General features: G+C 44.2%; 1 protein-coding gene across 1 annotated transcript; it reads left to right on the top strand.

Annotated features, from left to right (window-relative positions):
- The first annotated feature begins 1,289 nt into the window (after positions 1 to 1,289).
- Positions 1,290 to 19,642, top strand: LOC147221059 (dead end protein 1-like). The gene is made up of 7 exons (XM_086170125.1): positions 1,290 to 1,310; positions 4,906 to 5,011; positions 7,934 to 8,259; positions 8,985 to 9,114; positions 10,031 to 10,159; positions 18,842 to 18,964; positions 19,338 to 19,642. Exons 1-7 carry the CDS (start codon positions 1,290 to 1,292, stop codon positions 19,640 to 19,642), a joined length of 1,140 nt encoding a protein of 379 aa, XP_086026251.1.
- Positions 19,643 to 22,527: the final 2,885 nt, after the last annotated feature.

Here is a 22,527-nt window from a genome sequence, read left to right as displayed (position 1 = left end):
CTCTACTGCTGTCTCTCCTAGACACTTCCACTCCTCCACAGGTGTATTATCAGGACCAGCAACCTTTCCACTCTTCATCCTGTTCAATGCCTTCCTCACATCACATTCACGAATCTCTGCTACTTTTTCCACATTCATCAGCTCTTCAAAGTACTCTGTATATACTCTGAATATTCTGTATCACTCCATCTAACTCATTCCAGAACTTCTCCTTCTCCTCAAACTCACATCCCACCTGCAGGGCACAGCCACTAACAACATTGAGCATCACACCTTCAATCTCCAACGTCAAACTCATAAGTCTATCTTACATTCTTTTCCCCTCCAGAACATTCCTAACAAACTCCTCCTTCAAGATAACTCCTACTCCATTTCTCTTCTTGTCAGTATCATGATAGTACAACTTAAAGCCTGCTCCTAAGCTTCTAGACTTACTACCTTTCCACCTGGTCTCCTGGACAGACACTTTCCTTCTCTGCATCATGTCTACCAACTCTCCACCTTTTCCTGTCATTGTGCCAATATTCAAAGTCCCTTCTCTCAGTCCCAGACTCTTTCCTTTCCTCTTCTCTCTCTGCTTCCTAACAGGCTTTACCCCTTCATATAGGGATTTAAATTGGAATAAAATATGGGTGACCAGTAATAAATTCTTTCTCAACAATAAAGGAGGTTTCTTATTAAACTGCACACAACATATACTTAGAAAAACAAACAAAAAACAAAAAAAAACATTACAAAGATTCAGGATTGATAATGATGACTTGTGGTTTCAGTGGTATACTGTACATGTAGAATCTATTTTACAACTATTTATACCATTAGAGGAGGACTGGATTCTCACTGCAACAGCTAAAAAGGACATTTTTCTCCCCCTTGAACTCCGCACCAAGGAAAAGGACTTTGCTTCTTTTGTACAACTTGTGTTGCTCTTGGGAAAATGTCATATTCACAGAAGGAAATGGATGAACAGCAGACCACACTTCCCAGACTTTCTTCAAGATGTGAATCACTACAGGACCACTATAAATGGTCTTCAGAATCAAAAGGCAGTAGGAACTAATATTTAAATATTCAGTTGTATGTGTTTCAGCGTCGAAAGTAGTTAAGTTTTACCCCTGGCGACACAGGTTTGTTGTGTATATAGATTTGTAAATAAAATAAAAAATAATAAAAAAAATATATTTTTGATTGATCCGCCCACCGCTATCACGTGCACAATAAGGCCAAGGCTGGTGGAAAAGAGCTTTCGACGGATCCCAAACTAGGGGCCCCATAAAGACTCGACGACAATGGAGTCGGAACTCTGCGGAGTAAGTTGTCCGTCGGTAAGTCGTCTCTCGGTATGCTTTGCACTGATTTCGACTCGGATTGAAGTGAATAGCTGATCGATTGATTCCAAAATGAAGTTGCAGCTCCAGGTACGTTGTTAAAAAAAATTTGAAAACTAAAGTGTCTTTCTGACGTCATAGTTGAGCAGAAACAAGAAACCTTGTTCAGGTTTGTTAGCAATGCGTCTTTTCCCGTCGATTGTGTTGTATTTTTAGATTTTGAAGCTCCACCCGCTGTCCCAATCTCGTGGTTTGTCTATGTTTATTATATTTTGTGTAAACACGATAGTCAATATTGTAGCGTGGGCGGGGAGACTGGCCAGCGGAACACCAGGTTCCTCTGCGATTGATGATGACGACCTGGGAGCTTCTATTGGTGGCGTTAAATAGCTCCATGGTTGACTAGCTGTACAATGCTATGTTCGATGTGTGACACTAACCTGCACCGTTAGTTATCGTAACGAGGGAAATGCACCGTCAGGCTAACAGTTAGCGCTGAGAGACAGACCGCCCGAGTTTCGGCTGTTCGTTGTAAATTAAAACCATCGTCGAAAGGACAATGTATCCTTGACTCCGCTTGTTGCTCAGATAAGCCTCAATTTGCCACAATACAGGTCCTTCTCAAAAAATTAGCATATTGTGATAAAGTTCATTATTTTCCATAATGTAATGATAAAAATTAAACTTCCATATATTTTAGATTTATTGCACACCAACTGAAATATTTCAGGTCTATTGTTGCTTTAATACTGATGATTTTGGCATACAGCTCATGAAAAGCCAAAATTCTTATCTCAAAAAATTAGCATATCATGAAAAGGTACTCTAAACGAGCTATTAACCTTATCATCTGAATCAATGAATTAACTCTAAACACCTGCAAAAGATTCCTGAGGCTTTTAAAAACTCCCAGCCTGGTTCATTACTCAAAACCGCAATCATGGGTAAGACTGCCGACCTGACTGCTGTCCAGAAGGCCATCATTGACACCCTCAAGCAAGAGGGTAAGACACAGAAAGAAATCTCTGATCGAACAGGCTTTTCCCAGAGTGCTGTTTCAAGGTGCCTCAGTGGGACGTCTGTGGGAAGGAAAAAGTGTGGCAGAAAACATTGCACAATCAGAAGAGGTGACCGGACCCTGTGGAAGATTGTGGAGAATGGTGGATTCTAGACCTTGGAGGAGCTGTGGAAGCAGTGGACTGAGTCTGGAGTAGAAACCTCCAGAGCCACCGTGCACAGGCGTGTGCAGGAAATGGGCTACAGGTGCTGCATTCTCCAGGTCTAGCCACTTTTGAACCAGAAACAGCGGCAGAAGCGCCTGACCTGGGCTACAGAGAAGCAGCACTGGACTGTCACTCAGTGGTCCAAAGTATTTTTTTCGGATGAAAGCAAATTTTGTATGTCATTCGGAAATCAAGGTGAAAAATCAAGGAGTCTGGTGAGAAGGAAATGCCTGAAGTCCAGTGTCAAGTACCCACAGTCAGTGATGCCCTGGGGTACCATGTCAGCTGCTGGTGTTGGTCCACTATGTTTTATTAAGGGCAGGGCCAATGGAGCTAGTTATCAGGAGATTTTGGAGCGCTTCATGCTTCCATCTCCTGAAAATCTTTTATGGAGATGAACATTTCATTTTTCAGCATGGCCTGGCACCTGCTCACAGTGCCAAAACCACTGGTAAATGGTTTACTGACCATGGTATTACTGAGCTCAACTGGCCTGCCAACTCTCCTGACCTGAACCCTATCGAGAATCTGTGGGATATTGTGAAGAGGAAGTTGAGAGACACCAGACCCAACACTGTGGATGAGCTTAAGGCCGCCATCGAAGCATCCTTGGCCTCCATAACACCTCAGCAGTGCCACTGGCCGATTGCCTCCATGCCACGCCGCACTGAAGCAGTCATTTCTGCAAGAGTATTAAAAACCTTTTTTATTGGTTGGATGACATGCCATTTTTTTGAGATAGGGATTTTTGTTTTTTTCCTAATTTCTTTTGCCTAAATCATCAATATTAAAACAATAAAAGGCTTTAACTACTTCAGTTGCGTGCAATGAATCTAAAATATATGAAAGTTTAATTTTTATCATTACAGTATGGAAAATAAAGAACTTAATCATAATATGCTCATTTTTTTGAGAAGGACCTGTATTTGCTCATTCATACTTGTAAAAATGCAAATTTATCAGCTTGAAGTCCTTTTTCTATCCATTAGTTACTTCAATAAATCCACACACATTCATGGGTGTAACTGTTTTTCTGTATACTCCTTCACTACAGTCATGCACACATAGGTTAGTTGTAAATGTACAGACATAGAACCTGAAAGCATTCTCTGTCCATTGACCCATGTCTATAGCAATTACATTTTATTCTTACTGCAGCAAACACAGAGTTTCCCCACTTCTGGACAAATAAAGGGCTATTTTGTCACTCAGTCTGAAACATGTTATAATGCAGCCTCAAGACGGCACAGATGGGTGTCTCCCTGGTTGCCATTCACTGCGGCGACACCTGAAGGGAAAAGCCGAAAGTAGAAGAAGAAAGTAAATATCATGTCACGATTTTTGCCTGCAAGACTCCCTCCAGAAAATAACTGAATTACTTGAATCCTCATAAATTTGCCCAACTTGTTCCCACTCAGCAGGATCCCACAGCTGAACCTGGGGTGTAACAGCAGCCAAGAAAGAAGCTATTTCTGTTCTGTTTAAATTTGTCTGTTGGATTTGATGATACCACAGATGTGTCCTCGCTTCAACATTTAACAGACAATATTGTCCCTTATTAACCCCACAGTGTGGAAATCAGTTTTTTATCAGCAGTTTTATTTATTTTTTATTTATTTATTTATTTATTTTACTGTTTGTACAATTTTTTACTATTATTTATTATTTTTAGGTTTTTCTTGTAACTCTGGCACAACAATTTCCTTCGGGATAAATAAAGTTGTTCTTATTAGCAATAAGGACAGTAAGAATAGCCAGGTATTTTTACAAAATGTTTTTTCCCATTCTAAGTCTGTACATTTACAGCTAAACATGCATGATTGTAGTGACTTGTGTTCGCAGAAAAAAAAATTACCACTCATGAATGTGCATGGATTTGAGTGAAGTGACTGAAATGAATAGAAGAAAGAGCTTCATCTGTAAATGTGCATTTTTTGCAACAATAACTGTGCACAGATATTGACTTTGATTTTTCCCAAAGAAGTAACTTCTATCCTCTGCATCACCCTAAAGGTTTGTCTGTTGGAATAATTAATTTTCAATGTTTCTGTGTTCTTGTGATTGTAATGGGGTACCAGGCAGTGAAATCAGACCGACCCAGTCTCTCCCTGTCATGAAATGTAGCCAGTCAGTTGCCTGGTATTTACTTATTTTTGCATTGCATTGCCTAGAATGTGTAAATTAAAAATGTGAGTTGCCAGTTTGTGCATGGTTAGACTCATTAAATTGAATTGTTTGGTATATTCATTAGACCCAAAGCCAAATTTAAATACAATCTTAAAGTCATGTTCCTTTTTATGTCTGTTAAACCTTTCTCTCACTGAGGAGTTGTTCTGACTTTGTTTCCTCTTTAGTTTGTGAGCCCTGAGGGTCTGCATTCATTGCGAGTCTGGATGGAAAACACTGGCACAGAGCTGATTCAAGTTAATGGGCAGAGGAAGTATGGAGGACCACCCAAAGGTAAGACAGGCTCGTACTGCTCCGCTAAGACATACAACCTGCCCATCAGACAAGTTCTGTGTCTCCTACTGTGCCATTATAACTAGTATAAGACTTTGAATATACCTTAGCAAAATACTTTCTACATTTCCATCAAACACTTAAATAAAAGTAGACCCTAACATGACTAAATGTTTTTTGAAATATGCATCATAGTTTTGTGTTTAATTTCTAGAAATCATACCTGTAGCTTAGTGTTTTAATCCATGATTTGAGGGAACTTTATCAATCTGAAGCCTTATCTCTATCTGTACTCTTTTGCTGTGCTACTTGGTCACTATTTGTTTTTGGTATAAAATTAGAATGATGAGGTAGACTGGATGCAGCATAGATGAAGATGTTGAGATTTCTTGGGGAGTGAGGGGGATAGATAGGATCAGAAATTAGTCCATCAGCGGGACAGCACATGTCAGATGTTTTGGAGATAAGATCAGAGAGGCCAGAGTCAGATCATTTGGACATGTACAGAAGGTAGATAATGAAGATATTGGTAGAAGGAGGCTGAGGTGAGAACTACCAGGCAGGAGGCATAGAGGAAGACCAGAGAGGAAATTTACGAATAGAAGGAGAGAGTCCAGGAATGCAGTTGGTGAGAAGGGAAAAGAAAATCAAAATTACTTATCAGTTCAGGTATTAACTGTGCAGTGAATTAAGTGCATTAAGTGCAGTGAATGCAGTCTTAAAATCATTTGACACCTTTGGGAAGCTTTATAATAAACCAAACTTTTGTGTGTGTGTGTGCGTGTGTGTGTGCGTGTGTGTGTGCGTGTGTGCGTGCGTGTGCGTGTGTGTGTGCGCGCGCTGCTGCTGTGTCACAACTCTTAATGAAAAAACTTCAATCGCAAATACAGTGGATGGTATCTATGCATATTTTTTTTTATGATTTTTTTATTCAAGGCTACGAGATTTGAGTATGCTATTTTACTGAAGACAGAACAAATTGAAAATGGTGATTCAGATTTGAAAAAAGATTCATAAAACAAAAAACCCTCAGATGCAATTCACCATCCATCCATGTCTGATCGTGATAGAAAAATCTCCTGAACACAGGAGTTAGTTACGTGGAGCACAACTTAAGATCTTCTAACTATCAGCAGAACAGAGCCTGAAAACAACACAACAAAGATGTTTATAAAGACACGCTCAGTGAAATAACATAGTCTTTACTCTCATCTTTTGGTTCTTCCCAAATACATTCTTCCCAAATTCATGTGTTAGACTGATTCGTTAATCATAGCTTCATATATATTTACATAGTAAACAAAGTATGCCTGTCCTGTGGAGGGATTTTCATCCCAGGAACACTTCAAGTAAGGGGAGTCTTCCTGTCAAGATGGTATTACCTTGCAGCTTCATACCAGAGACAGTGTTCTCCAGTATATCAACATTTTCATGATATACATGCATGGACATTTCTTGTATTTTTACCTCCTGTTTACACAGAGTACACCAAAGATCAAAAAATATTAAAAAACAAAAGTTAAATAAAAGTTAGATGCATAGCAACTTGCACAGGACAGGCTCTCCCAGCTGAATGTGCCAGACTCCACCTGCAGGTGGCTCACAGGAGGCAGCACGTGAAGCTGGGAAAACACGTCTCTGCCTCCAGGACCATCAGCACCGGATCCCCCCAAGGCCTTGTTCTTTCCCCTCTGCTCTTCTCTATCTATACCAACAGCTGCACCTACAGTCACCAGTCTGTGAAGCTCCTGAAGTTCATGGACAACACCATCTTCATTGGACTCATCTCTGGTGGGGATGAGTCTGTCTACAGACGGGAAATCGACCATCTAGTGACCTGGTGCAGTCAGAACAACTTGGAGCTAAATGCTCAGACACGCAGACACAGACAGACACACATCAGAGCAAGAGAGATCAATAATTTCACACATAAGTCGCTCCAGAGTATAAGTCGCACCCCCGGCCAAACTATGGAAAAAACTGCAACTTATAGTCCGAAAAATACGGTAATGTCCTACTGAGTGCATTACTGACACATCAGCTCATAAAGCAGACAAGGTCATGTCGTATTTTTCTAATTTGGATTTTTAACATGATTATTTAGGAATCTTATAATTCTGTTTTAAAAGAAGTGGCAGTCATCTGTTTAGTTATGTACGGTCAGGCACATGCGTTATAATGATAACGCCCTCTCCTCTTTTAACCAGACTCAAATTATATGCTCTTCCTTGTGTAGAAAATGCAATGCCATTCCACAGCGGACCCAGTGAGTGTTGAAGGAGAGACTTGTATTGTCATTTTTGATGCATGTTCAAGTTTTCCCATGCAGAGGTCTGGAGCAAAAAGACAGACAAACACCTGAGCGTAGCACATACATAAATACACCTAGACTGGTGGAGTCCAACCTGGAATCTCACCAAATTGACAACTAACCCCAACGACTATGGATATCAAATACCAGAACAGCATTGAATAGCACAGGTCCTTCAGTAACAAACATATGTAACTGAAGAAACAACAAGATTCAGCTGCTTCCTCTCAGGCTGCTGTGTAAAATAAATAAGCAGCAAGAAAACTGAATTTATCTTTCTAGTGTTCCAGTAAGATCCAGCTTTCTGTCACTCTTGTCATGAAGACAGATGCAGGTGGACACACTTTTGTTCAAGAATAGGCTGTTCTTTAAGAAGGCTTAATTTGGACTCAGGGCTCGGCTCACCCCAAGTTACGCTGCCTGAGGCTTACTCTGCTGAGGGATATGCCACAACACATTCCCTTTATTTTCTCACACACTTGCTTTCTTTCTCTCTCCCCTTCTCTCTTTTTTTTCCCCAGAACGGTATTTGGCGCTGTATAAATACAATTTACTTGACTTGTCATGGATAATCAGGTGCTTTTCGCCTCGGTTTTCTCCTCCACTGGCAGATTGGAATGGCCCCACCCCTGGAGGCCACTGCGAGGTCTTCATCCGTGGGATCCCGCGGCAAACCTACGAACACGTGCTGATTCCCCTTTTCAGCTCTGTGGGGCCGCTCTGGGAGTTCCGTCTCATGATGAACTTCAGCGGCGAAAACCGGGGCTTTGCCTTTGCCAAATATGCCTCAGCGGATGTGGCAAGTGGTGCCATCCTTCAGCTCAATGGTTATGTTCTGAAGCCCGGCTCTATACTCGTAGTCCGCCATAGCATAGACAAGAAACATCTCTTGATGGAAAACCTTCCAGTCACCACCGAACCAGGTGATCTTTTTCAGGTACTGCAGCAACCTCATGCAATCATTGTCTCTTCAGGCTAAAATTATAAGTCATGAATTTCATTGTTACCATCAGGATCTCACCATCTTGATTTATATTTCAAGATAGAGCCTATTTAACCTCAATGCCTGTAGTTTTATTTCTGCAGCTTTATTTTTGGGGGGTTGAGTTGGTAAAGTATGAATGTTTTAACGTTCCCTCAGATGTGACTTAAAACTCCTAAAGGGGTTATTGTTTTTTTCTTGAAGACTGGACTTAGAACTCAAGAAGCCTCTCAGATGTGAATCGCCACAATAAGATTTGACACAAACTTCCCTCAAATACGTTGGAACAAAAAGGCCTTTTGCTCAAAGAACCAAAAATTAGAATCAATATCTGCTTTCAGTAATTACAATGTAGCCACTCAACACAAAAATAGCTGTCACAGTTTTTCTTTTCTATCACTGAGTCGGCTTAACCAAAATGATTTCCATAAATGCATTGATCGATATCCTGTTGTTCAGAATTGGTCAACAAGTGCCAAAAATCAGGTCTGTAACAGAATTATTCATCAACTCAGGCAGCACTTAGTCTTCTCTTGTAGATGCAACATTGAGTCCAGGATGCGTGGTATAGATAATGAATGCATAAATTAATATATATCAGTGGATTTGTTTTAATGGCTCTCAGTCCAAAAATTAGAACCATCATACCCTGAATGTGTCTTCTCAATTTTTGCTCCCAGGTTCTCTGTGCAATGACGGAGGGTGTGAAAAATGTTGGTTTGTTCACTGGGCATGAACAGAGTACGTCGGCCTTGGTGACCTTCGCCTCTCATCATGCTGCTGCAATGGCTCGGAGGGTGCTAATGGAAGGTAGATGAGATTAAATAAACGTTTTTATATTTTTCCCCAATGTTGGTTTAAAAAATTTGCATGTTTAGCACCAGAGGTCTGCGAGGGGAATTATATTTGTATGCATCTTAGAAGAAAGCATCAATAATAGAGCTCCATTAAGACTAAAACATTTTGAAACAATATACTATGTTTTTGGAATTCACCGTCATTCATCTTTTTTCCTCAATTATTGTTAAATTCATTTTTGGCCCAGTTGTCCTTCATTTACTTTCCAAATTGTTTACCTTTGGCAAAAAGGTTACAAATACAGTAAAGATGTCTAATCTACAGAAAGCTATACAGTACAAGCAAGATAGATAGACCTTTTTAAGCAGTTAATGCAAGCTTTAATGAAACCCTCCACACCTAATTTGGCAAAAAGGGGGCAGAAAACATCAATGATTAAAAGTTGTTATTCCCGAGAGAGCAATGAACAGCTCCACTTCCAGGCTAAATATCCAGGCCTGGATTGTCTTAACTCCAGCTGCTGCAAAGCCTTTCAAATTCTGCCTTGACAGACTATTTTACTAGACTTTAACAGACTCCTATGTGTCCCCAAAGAAGAAGTACCGTTCAAGATGCTGATCATATCTTAGCTGCACAATATATATAGCAATTTGCACACAAAAAGGAAGACTCAAGCTTTGGAAAAATTATATCCTATAAAATAATCTAAACATTTTTTTATGGAAAAAAAGACATGATAGCAGAGCCAGGCTATGACTCACAACTGTTCCCAACTGTACAAATGAATCCTGAAAACATGATCATCTGTACCGAGGGAGAGGATTGTAGCTTCCTTTTGAAAATATCGGTCTATTTAAGACATTCCTCATTCCCAGACTCAATCATCAGCTTCCTGAATGCTTGTCTTCCACCATTGTTTCTTCATCAGCATTCAAGAGGGATTTAGAATTGGACATCTCAGTCAGCTGGTGGGAACAGCCCATGAAACCAAAGCTGAAGAAGATGTGGCCTCTTAGAAAACCCTCCTGCTCATCATTACAACACCCTCTCCACTGCTGTCAGTTCTGCCTCCAGCTTGGTCATCAGTCCAGCAACTCTGACAGACCTCTGCAGGGAAATTGGAGGATCCGTTGCCCTGCCAGGCTCCACCTGGGACCATCTGGTGCCCTCAGCAGTCCCAGAAACCCCAATGTTTCTGCTTTATAATGTGTGAAATGAGTCAGCTTTGCATGCCACTCTTTAATTGAACCAACTGTCAAGATGAAGAAGATGGGTCATTTTTCTTTAACCCTATCACTGAAGCACCCCTGGATATCCCCAGGATGGACACTGTTAGTGTTGTTCTTGGACCCACTGTCTACCATAAACAGGAGGCAGATATGCAGGCGGTAGCCCTAGAGGTCCAAGGATCTCTCTTCATGATGCATCTCTCCGTCACAGTTTGATTTTTCAATGTTTTAAATAACATGTTTAAATAGTTTGATTTATGCATGTTTTGTTATGAATAGTTAAATGGTTTGCCTTTGTTTTATGCATGTTTCTTTTGGCGCATTGGAGTTTGATTGGTACATTTTTATAAAGTTTTGTTTAAAAACAAAAGTGACTTTGGTGTGTTACATGAAATTAAGAGGTTTGAGTTTTTACAAAGAATTCTGACATGCAGTTGCGACCTGCTATTTCATTGCCCTCATGCATTGACAGCAGGAAATAAGATCAAATATTTTTGCATTAGAGGCTGTTGTCGAAACTCATTTAGAATCTAATTAAAATCAAGTTTTAAAATTAATAAGCAATCTATGTATTGCTTAATAATGTACAACACAAAATATAAGATTGGTTGGTGAAAACAAAGTTTCAGCTCCAGAAGATTTTAATTGTTGCTATTTTGTGTAGCGAAGCGCTGTTTCTGAACTTGACATTCAAAACAATATGGAAACACAACCTCAGAGCAAAAAATTAAACTTGATAAACTGTATAGCAGGGCTTAACAATTCAAAAATCATGATCCTGTATATTGATACTAACTGATTTATTCATATGAGGACATTCTATGCATTTTAAAAGCCTTTTCACATGATCATCCATGTCTGACCTAAAAGTGGCTATCCCACAGGGAGGGGATCACTGGCTGAACACGGTTCTGCGGCAAAATGGTGAGGAAAGCTGAAAACAGCACATTGTAGAAACACATTTCACCAACCTGCGGGTGGCAATAACTGCCTCTAACCTTTTGGCCAACACGATGAGTAAGCAAGAAGAGACGTGACAACAAATTGAATTTCTGGTCGTGTGATTGGCACAGATAAATAACTTGTGTTGGCTTTCCCTTCTTGCACAGGTTCTAAATATGAAATCCTATGGCATTTTTGTCCTGTCGAATTATGGCCCTGTACAAAGATGGAAGGTGAAAGTATCTTAGCAACTCAACAAGCTGTCAGTAAGTCATGTAATGAGTGTCACTGTCTGCCACAGTTACAGGAATCTTTAGTGGCAATTTGACTGTCAACTTTCATCACAAATGTGAGTATGGCAATGAAGGGAAGGTGTGCAACACACACACACACACACATAAAGGCTGCATCTAACTATATCTGTCTTAATCAGCCGTAGCAGTTTTCGAGTACGCATTTATACATTGAATGTCATCAGGTTATGAGGTGGCTGAGTTTGCACGCTCTCCCATGCACTTCCTCACCTGTATCTGGCTTCCTGACACTGTCCAACAACATGCAGGAGATTAATTGGAAAAAAAAATGGGAAAATTGCCCTTACTTATAACCAGTCCAGGGTGAACCCCACCTCTTGCCCAATGACAGCTGGTATGGGTGCCACCATCACCCATGACCCTAAGTGTAGGATAAGCGGTAGCTAATAGGTGGATGGAGTTGGCTGAGCTGTAAATTTGGCTTCAACCCTTATATGTTTTTTGTGGCATCCTTTTGTCTGCGTGAGGGCCCAACATGTAACCTAAAGAAGTCTCAAGCACAAATGATCTATGACAAAGAAATTTTGTGGCCTCATGATTGTGACTCTGCTTTTTAACATGGATTGGGGCTTCATCTGTGATCTCCAGGTCTAGTGGAGCGGTATCCAGACAAATGTGAAGCAGCTGGGTTAAAAATCAGCACCTCCGACTTCACTTCCGGTGACGCAATGTACTGAGACATACGCACGGAGTTGAGCTCTCCCGAAAATTGGTAGTATTCGGCTGTTCATGAAAAAATACTTTACAGTTTAGTGGTGGAACAGTGAGCCTGAAGCATTGCAGATTAGGATGAGACACACGGAACGCAGCAAAACAGCAAGAAGAAGCGAAAGGAAAAAATCGGCTGCCATCTTTCCCAAGCCAGGTGAGCGGAAAAACGGATGAACAGAACATGGAGAACATTCTTCGCGAGTTGAAAGAGTTGAGGAAAGAAAATAAGCAAGCATTTGCAGACACTAAGGAACAATTAATTAGACTGGAGGTGTCGGTCACGGACTTGATTCAAAGGATGGAGAAGCTAGAGCGGAGAACTGAGGAAGCGGAGACCAGGGTATGCCAGGCGGAGGACACAGGCCAGCGCCATGAGAGGATGCTGAGGCACCTGTTGAAACGGGAGGCGGCCCTGACAAACATGTGGTTGGGATGCGGTCTGTGGTTTGGACAGCACTTAGTGCACTTTGCCCAGAGGGAATCTTAAATCACAACCCTCTGCCTGCATTACAACAGGAGCTGGACAGCTGAACTATCGGAAGTCACATATGTTTACTTTATTTTTTCTGTTTTGTGTTTTAAGAGTTCTTATTTCCTTGACATGTTGGTTAGGTCCGCACAAGTGATTTTTGTTACTACTATGGCAAGGATAGTTACTTTATGCAAAGGTGAATCTGGGGAGAGTAAAATGAAAATAGGAAATGCCGATTGATGTCAGAGATAGGGATTATCAGTTATAATGTCAAAGGATTAAATAATCCTATAAAAAGAAAGAAAATGCTGACTCAGTTGAAGAAATTTAATTGCTCAATAGCCTTACTACAGGAAACACACTTAAATGAGGTAGAACATAAGAAATTGAGGAGAGACTGGGTTGCACAGGTATTCTATGCTTTTTGTTCAAACAGCAGAAAGAGAGGAGTAGCAACTTTAATTAGTCATTCAATTAGTTTTGCAATTCAGAGAGAAGTGAAGGATAAAGCGGGGAGATATATACTTATTATGGGAACAGTAGGTGGAGTAGAGCTAACTATCATGAATATCTATGCCCCTAATGAAGATGACCCCAATTTCTTTAAAGAAGTGGCAACTGTAATGGCAAGAGAAGCCAGAGGTACTATGATTTTAGGAGGAGATTTCAATTGTGTTTTAAACGTAAAATTGGATAAAACTCCTTCTTATTATGGGCCCATTAGCAGGAAATCCAGGGCAAAACATATGTTGGAAGAATAAGGACTTGTGGATGTTTGGAGGGCTAAGAACCCAACCACGAGAGATTTCACCTTTCTGTCCATGGTACATGGGTCATACTCAAGAATTGATTTGATTTGCATTTCAAAACAAAGCTTATATAAAGTCAGAGAATGTGCTAATGAACCTGGTACCCTATCTGATCATGGTCCTGTATATATGAAATTAAATTTAGGCTTTGGTTGGCACTTCAAATACTGGAGACTAAATATTTCATTGTTGACAAATCTGTTGTGTAGGACTAGGTGTTGGTATCCCTTGATGAAAGCATGCCAAAGGCACCAATGAGAGTCTGTGGGGTTTCAAGTGAGCGATGGCCTCCTTCGGGTTGTCAAGTGAGCGCCCTCCTTCATGGATGTTTTGCTGATTGGCCCACGACATCTCCAGAGGGTTCAGCAGTGAATCCCAGCGTCCCAGGTTCACTCCCTAGATGCCATCAGCTCACCTGAAGGCCCACGTTGGATCTCTTCTCTTCAGCCACAGCCACTGGCTCCTATTTTCAGCAGCCCTGGAGAAGTCCTTGACTGCCTGTCTGTGGGCATGTCCTTTAACTCCCATCTCCCTGAGTAGCCTAGATGTTGACATGGCTATGAAACCTCTGCAGCCTACTTCCAGTGGACGAACCTTTGCTTTCCAGCCTTGTCGCTGAGCATCTGTTACAAGTTCAGCATATCTCAGCTTCTTCTGTTTATAGGCCTCCTCCACTGCACCCTCCCAGGGCACCATGTGCTCTATGATGTAGACGAGCCTGAGAGACGATGACCACAGAACAAGGTCTGGTCGCAGGTTGGTGGATGCAATCTAAGCTGGGAAGCAAAGTTTCTTGTCCAGGTCCGCTAGCAGCTTCCAGTCCCGTGCACTGGCCAGTGGCCCAAGGTCAGTTCTCGTGGGGGGGAGGCTGGCTTGCCCCTCCTGCACGAATGGAGTTGTGTCCCAACGGGATGACGGAGGAGGAAGGGTGTTTACGCTCGTCCGGCGAGTTTCCAGCACCGCTGCAAGACATTTTAGTTCCTGGTTGTGTCGCCAGGTATAACGGCCTTGTGTGAGGCTGGTCTTGCATCCCAATAGGATGTGCTTCAATTTTGCTGGGCTTGAGCATAGAGGGCATGTAGGGTCTTCGCCATACCACTGGTTTAGATTTGCAGGAGAAGGCAGGACATCATTGGCTGCCCTGATGGTCAAGCTCGCCCTGAAGGCCTCCATCTCCCACAGATCTTTCCAGGAGATCTTCCGCTTCTCGACTCCCTCCCATGTCATCCACTGCCCTTGCTTCACTTGTGACACAGCTTGTGCACGCCTTCCTGCTTCCTCCTCCCGGCGAACTTCCTGGACCACCAGCTTGCGTCTCTGGGCTGGATTGGCCTTGCTCCAGGCTAGTGTACTGGCCCCGAGCCCAAGTCCACTCCTGCCCTCCTGAACCCGGCCCACGATGTCCCTGTGTCTGTGGGCTGCCTTTGCCTGTTCAGCTGCAGCCAGCGGGGTCCACTTCCTCCCAGTTGCCAGGATAGGGGGCGCTTGGGCTACGAATGGGTCGCTTGAACCCAATAGCATCATCTCCAATCTGACTTTGGCACACTTGTACTCCTCTGCCAGACTGGAAATGGGCAGGTGTAGTATCCCTTTGCTGTAGAGCCCAATGCTGCAGAAGCACTTGGGAAGACCACGCCACTTCCTTGCATATGAGTTGACCAGTCTCTCCAGCTTTTCTACCTTTGAGAGTGGAACCTCATAGAGGGTTAGGGGCCACAGGAGGCGTGGGAGTAGGCCATACTGCAAAAGCACCAGAGCTTTAGCTTGCCCTTAAGCAGGGTTCTGTCAATGTTCTCCAGGCCGCTGGCAACCTCCTTCCTGAGCTGCTCTATTTGCTCTTTGTCCTTGAGGGAGGCGTCATACCAGCGACCTAGGCTCTTCACAGGCTTCTCCGAAACCATTGGAATTGGTTCCTCGCCAATGTAGAAGCGGTGGTCTAACAGTTTCCCCTGTTTCCCCCATAAACATAAAATAACAATTGATGTGTACTTCAAAATTAATGATAATGGATCAGTATCCCCCTGGACTCTTTGGGAGGGGGCAAAGGTGGTGCTGAGAGGGAAATGAATTGAAATTGCGGTTAGATTAAACAGACAGAGAATGGAAAAGGAAAAACAGCTGGAAAGTGACATAAAAAGACAAGTACGTGAACACAAAATGACAAGGGACAAAAATCTCTTTAGACAAATACAAGAAAGTAAAACCTCCTTGGATGAACTTCTCTCTCGAAAAGCAGAGGGAGCACTTCGATACACAAGCCAAAGGTACTATGAAAAGGGAAATCGGGCGAGCCGGCTACTTGCCTTTCAACTGAGGAAACAACAATCAAGCCGTATTGTCCCAAAGATAAAACACCCCTCCTCTCTGACCGAGGTCTCCCTCCCAGAGGAGATAGCTGAGGCATTCCAAACTTATTATAAAAATCTTTATCATACATCAGGAGAAACACAAGACAAAAGGAAATTAGAAGATATATTCAAAAATCTTAATTTAAGAAAACTCTGCATCTGAGGTGGACGAATTAATTGCTCCTATCCGAGAAAACGAGATACAAGACATTATTAAATCATTAAAAAACAACAAATCCCCTGGCACAGATTGTCTACCAGGTGAATTTTATAAGGCCTCTGGAGAGGAGCTCGTGCCAAAACTTTGCCAGATCTTTAATTATGCCTTACAGGAAAATGACGCACCTAAGAGCTGGTCTGAGGCAGTAATAACGGTTATACACAAGGAGGGGAAAGATCCGTTAGATTGTGGTGCCTATAGGCCGATCAGTTTGTTGGGGAATGACGTGAAGATTATTAGTGCCATATTAGCAAATAGAATGCAGAAGTACTTGGGTAAATTGATTAACCGAGACGAGACCGGTTTCACACTGGGTCGACAAGGAGCAAATAATATTAGAAGAGCATTAAATGTACAATCAGTGGCAAGACATTCAGTTCACCCATCAATGCTTCTCAGTCTAGATCAGAGAAGGCGTTCGACAGGGTGGACTGGACATATCTGAAATTTCCTATGGAACGAATGGGATTTAATTTGACATTTATAAAATGGATTGAAGCACTGAATAAAGACCCAGTATCAAGAGTCAGGGTGAATGGGTGCTGCTCCCAATTTTTTCACCTTAAAAAAAGGAGTTGGGCAGGGAAACCCAATCTCGCCTATTTTGTTCACATTGTGTATTGAACCGCTTGCTGAATTGATAAGGACAAAGGATCAGATCGAGGGAATAGTAGATGAAGGAGGGGAGATGCACAAAATTTCGTTGTTCGCGGATGACGTTCTTTTGTTTATAAGAAATCCTCAGTCATCTATACCGGCCCTTATGCAATGCCTGAGGGACTATGGGGAGGTGTCAGGGTACAAGGTGAATGAGGGGAAATCAGAAGCAATGATGATAACAGGATGCTGGCCGACATGCTTGGATGGACAGGTGAAATTCAAGTGGTCAAAAGGGGGCTTTAGATACCTGGGAATCATTCTCACACACACGACACAAGTCAGCTATATAAGGCAAATTATGGTAAACTGATTTCTCAGATCAAAAATGACATGGAAAGATGGGAGGTGCTTCCTTTGTCCTTATTTGGGAGGATAGAAAGTATCAGGATGAATGTCCTACCTAGAATGCTGTTTCTGTTCAATGCTCTGCCTATCACTGTTCCTGTATCTACCTTTACATCACTGGATAAGCTCATTTCCAAATATGTATGGCAGAACAAGAGGCCTAGAGTGAGATTGAAAATACTCTGAGTTACTACCTGGCAGCACAACTTGGAAAATTGGTCTCATGGATAAAACTAGATATGGACACAAGATGGGTGCATATAGAGCAAGGTTCTGTTAAAAATGTGTCGCTTTCAACTCTTCCCTTTCTAAATTCAAAAGCAAGATGTGGACTTAAGATACAAAATGAATATGTCAACCATACAATAAAGGTTTGGGAAAAAACAAAACGATTCCTGAATCCACCTCAATCTCTATCGAGGGCAGCAAAAATAACAGCAGCAGGCAACTTTCCGCCAGCAAAGATGGACGGTGGTTTTATTAGATGGGCAGGGAAGGTTTAATCACAATAAATCAGTTATTTGAAGGGAGAACTCTGAGGGCTTTTTCACAACTTCAGGCAAAATACGGCATTGACTCTGAGGATTTATTTAGATATTTTCAAATTCGACATTATTTGATGACACACAAAGAATGGGACAATATTAAAGAAGCTTCAACTAATTTTGAACAATATTGGATTGAGATAGTTGAGAACAAAATGAACATTAAAAACACAATATCAGATATATATGGCAGGATACGTATGGACACTTTAGTGGACACACTGGATGTGAAAGCTAAGTGGGAACTGGAATCTAATGCCGTGATTGCTGATGGAGAATGGGAGAGTTCTTGGTTGCCCTGGCAAAAATGTTTAAGCAGCCCAACATGGAGGGAGTTCAGCTGGAAGTTAAGAAAAAGGTATTTTAAAACTCCCTTGATAATAGCTTCTTATGAGAATAACTGTTCTCCCCTGTGTTGGAGGGGCTGTGGCATAACGGGGGACTTTTCCCACATTTTTTGGGACTGCCCTAAACTGATGAAATTCTGGGAAGAGGTAAAAAAACAAATAAGTGAGATCTTAAAATTAAACAGACTAATTGATCCACAGCAATTATTATGGGTAAAGCACCAACAAGCGATTTAAGGAAAAACCAGGTGTTTTCGCTTCGAGTTCTTCTATTAATTGCACATAAAATGATCACAGTAAACTGGCTCAAACCCCACCCACCCACCCTGGACCAGTGGCGTCAGAGGCTTAAGGATGTAAACTGCATGGAACGCATAACAGCAAACTTACGACTTCAGACAGACCTATATCTTGACAAATGGGCACCCATCAAAAAATATTTGGAGAGTTGAAGATATTATCTCTATTTGACTGAGCTAGATGTTTTTTTTATTTTTTTTTATTTTTTATTTTTCGCTTGCTAGTGAGGAAACCCACTGCGTTGTGGGTTAGTCTGGGAAGACAAAAGGCTAGGGGAGCAGACCCTGAGAGAAAAGCACGTGTTGGGGGCACACACAGGCGGGTCACAACAAACCGTGAACCCGGCAGCCTCCAGCAGCATGTCAGTGTGCTGTGAGGTGGCAGCCCCACCAGCTGAATAGCCATCGCAGGGCCAACTACCCGGCATGGTGAAATAAACCAGTTACGAAACCAACCAAAGCAACCAGATTAAACCGGACGGATCTTCTCGGTAACAGACCCCTGCCCGCCCCCGGACTACGCCAACTGGATCTCCGTCACAAAACCCGCATTGCCTGCTGGAATGTCCAGACACTCCTGCGCCCCGGCTATGCCACACTACTATCCCGTGAACTCTCTAGGTATAACATCACCCTTGCTGGCCTGTGTGAATCACGCTGGCGCGGAACTGGAGAGACCACCGCAGGGGACCATCTTTTCCTCTGGAGCGGCCCAAATGATGGCAGAGGCCTTTATGGAGTAGCCCTAGCCATCCCGCTATACCGGAGGAACGCCGTCATCAGTTGGAAACCAGTTAGCGATCGACTGCTGTCCGCCCGCCTCCAACACCGACATGGGAAGCTGACAGTCATTGTCGCCTACAGCCCAACTGACGTCACCCCAGACCATGCCAAGGACGCATTCTATGACCAACTGCAAGCTGCCATCCAGGCCGCACCCCCCCATGACATTGTCATTGTCCTCACGGACGCCAATGCCGCAATCTCCATTCAGGATCCGACCCTCCCGGCACCAACGACAACGGCCAACGGTTACTTAACCTCTGCAGAGCCACCAACCTCTGCATCGCTGACTCTTGGTCCCCCCGAAAGCGAATCCACCACTGGACCTGGTACAGCCTGGACGGGAAGACAAAAAAAGCCATAGACCACATCCTCATCTCCCGCCGCTGGAAGACATCGGTTACCAACTGCCATGTCTTCAGAGGCGCACAGCTTGGCAACACCGACCATCGCATGCTGATAGCCGGGGGGCCTCAGCCAATGCCTCCCCCAAGCTGGACTCCTCCCGTCTCTTAGACTCTGCCATTATGGAGCGCTACAGCTGCTCCATCGCGAACCGATTTAGCGCCCTCACCAGCAGGATGTCCCAGGACTGGTGTCACTTTAAAAGCGAGGTGACCATGGCTTCGAAGGGAGCCGCGGGGCGAACAAGACCAGCCCCCAAGAAGCCCTGGATTTCCCAAGCCACGTTGGACATCGTCAACAGCCGACGAGCTGCTCGACTGCATGGGGACATGGTCCTGTACCGGCGCATCAACAGCCAACGGAACATTTCCATCCGTCAAGACAGGGAAACCTACTGGAGAAACCAGGCGACGGCCATGGAGTCAGCCTCCAAAAACAACAACCTGCGGCAGCTTTTCAATCTGCTCCGCCAAGGGAAAGCAGGCCCCCGCAAGCGCTGCTTCCTGGTTAAGGATGCGGCCGGAAACGTCCTATCCACTGAAGCTGACTGCCTCAGTCGCTGGAAGGAGCACTTCAGTGAGCTCCTAAACCATCCTCCCCTACCAGAAACCCCCACCTCCACCACCCACCCCAACAATAACCCGGACTGTCTCATTTCCCCGGTCACCCCAGCCGAAGTGAAGGCAGCCTTGTCAAAGCTCAAAAACGCCAAAGCCCCTGGTCTATGTTCCATCACAGCCGAGATGCTGAAGGCCGGAGGTAACAACATCATCCTTTGGCTCACACAAATCATCAACCACGTGTGGGTCACTGAGTCGCTGCCTGATGACTGGAGGCGGGGCGTTATACTTCCCTTCTGGAAGCATAAGGGCGATCAGCTGACCTGCAGCAACCACAGAGGAATCACCCTCCTCTCCATCCCCGGAAAACTATTCACCCGTGTCCTACTAACCCGTGCTCTAACTGCAACCCAAAGCAGACGCCGCCGACAGCAAGCCGGTTTCATGACCAATTGGTCCACCACAGATCACATCTCTGCCCTCCGGCTCATAATTGAAAAGGCCCGGGAGTTCAGGAAGGATCGGCACCTTTACACAGCCTTCATCGACCTGAAAGCTGCCTTCGACACGGTGGACCACGGCTCTCTCTGGAACATCCTGACATCCCTCGGAGTCCCGGCCAAAATAACCACACTGTTTAGGCAGCTCTACCAAGGAGCCGAAAGCTGTGTGCGCGTGAATGGCCGGGACTCTGAGTGGTTCCCCATCAACAGCAGGGTGAGGCAGGGCTGTGTCGCTGCGCCAGAACCTTTTAATTGTGTCATTGACCATGTGATGACAAAAGTCTCTGAGCGGATCCCCGGGGTCCCCATAGGCAGCTACACCCTCAGGGATCTCAAGTACGCGGATGACACCCCGCTGTTCAGTGAGACCGCTGACCAGCTTCGTGAAGCCCTACAAGTTTTTGATGAGGAGTTCAGGAAACTCGGCCTGAAGATAAGCTGGCCAAAAACCGAGCTTATGCATATAGGAGAGGGACCTGATCCACCACCACTCCTCTTCGACGGCACCCCTGTCCATTTTGTCGCTACCTTCAAGTACCTCGGCTCAACCCTGTCAAACACCGGAGATCTCAAAGTTGAGATTGACCGGCGCCGTACCCTTGTCGCGTCAGTCATGCAGTCCCTGTGGAGACCATTGTGGCGCCACCGGCACATATCCCGGGTGACAAAGCTCCAGGTCTACAATGCCTCAGTCATCTCTGTCCTTCTCTATGGCTCCGAAACCTGGCTGCTGAACAACATGCTGGCAGCCAGGCTTGATGGATTTGACTCCAGGGCCCTGAGGACATTAGAAGGCATCAGCTGGACCCAGCATGTCACCAACAAGACCTTAAGGGATCGAACCCAGCAGCCCCCAGCATCTCGCCTCGCAGCAATGCGGCGAGTTCGTTGGTATGGCCACGTCATCCGCCTGCCGGCCGAACATCCCACAAGCTCCATCTTGGCCTTTAATCCCCAGCTAGCCGGATGGAGAAGACCCAGAGGTGCCCCCCGCACCCGCTGGCTTGATGTTGTGGCCCAAGACCTCAGGGCCTGTGGTGTGAGCCTGGCACAGGCACGGCAACTTGCCAACGACAGACCCCAATGGAGAAACCTGGTAGCCACGGTTGGCTCTACGCATCTCGTGCAAGAGGACTAACTAACTAATGGGCACTACAGCATTGGGATGCCTCTCAGAAACAAAAATGTGGTGATGCCAAACAACAAATGTGTTGCTGAGCAGCGTACATCAAACCTGAAAAGGAAACTCGCCAAGAACTCCAGCTTCCACGAGGACTACAAGACCTTCATGTCAGAGCTGCTAAACAAAGGCTACGCAGTGGAAGTTCCTGAAGATGAGCGCAATCGCAGCGACGGCAGAGTATGGTACATTCCCCATCACGGCGTGACCCATCCACAAAAGAGAAAGTTGCGGGTTGTTTTTGATTGTGCCGCTTCGTTTCAAGGGAAGTCACTGAACGAGGAGCTGTTACAAGGTCCGGACCTCACTAGTGGTCTGGTTGGAGTCCTGACGAGGTTTCGACACGAACACGTCGCACTTATCTCCGACATTGAAGCGATGTACCATCAAGTAAGAGTCCCTGATGAGGACTCTGATCTTCTACGATTCCTCTGGTGGCCACAGGGGGATTTGAGCCAGCCAATGCGTGAGTACAAGATGGTAGTCCACTTGTTCGGGGCCAAGTCGAGCCCGAGCTGTGCCAACTATGCGTTACAGCGGACTGCGGAGGATGGGAAAGGCAGTTCATCACCTATAATCCAATCAAACGGTAGCCCGGACAAACAATGTGAGAGGTCGGTGCCCGAACAGAGACCGAGCCAGACGTAGTATGGCACTAACAGCTGGCAGTTGTAGGTGAAAAGGCCTTCTCTCAGGTCACAGCTGCTGGGGAGGCCAGGTTGTTTCCTTCTCTTTTCAGACATCAGTGTGAGA

This window comes from Fistularia commersonii, chromosome 23 (assembly GCF_037954325.1).
Source record: "Fistularia commersonii isolate RoL2024-O1a breed Wild chromosome 23, RoL_Fcom_v1.0, whole genome shotgun sequence".
Classification (NCBI taxonomy): domain Eukaryota; kingdom Metazoa; phylum Chordata; class Actinopteri; order Syngnathiformes; family Fistulariidae; genus Fistularia; species Fistularia commersonii.
Note: the sequence above shows the minus strand (reverse complement) of the source record. Positions and strands in the feature narration are given on the sequence as shown.

Coding starts and splice junctions, on each gene's coding strand:
- LOC147221059 (XM_086170125.1), top strand. CDS start 1,290: ATGGAGTCGGAACTCTGCGGA. Junction 1,311..4,905: donor TGGAGTCGGAACTCTGCGGA/GTAAGTTGTCCG, acceptor TTTCCTCTTTAG/TTTGTGAGCCCTGAGGGTCT. Junction 5,012..7,933: donor GTATGGAGGACCACCCAAAG/GTAAGACAGGCT, acceptor CTCCACTGGCAG/ATTGGAATGGCCCCACCCCT.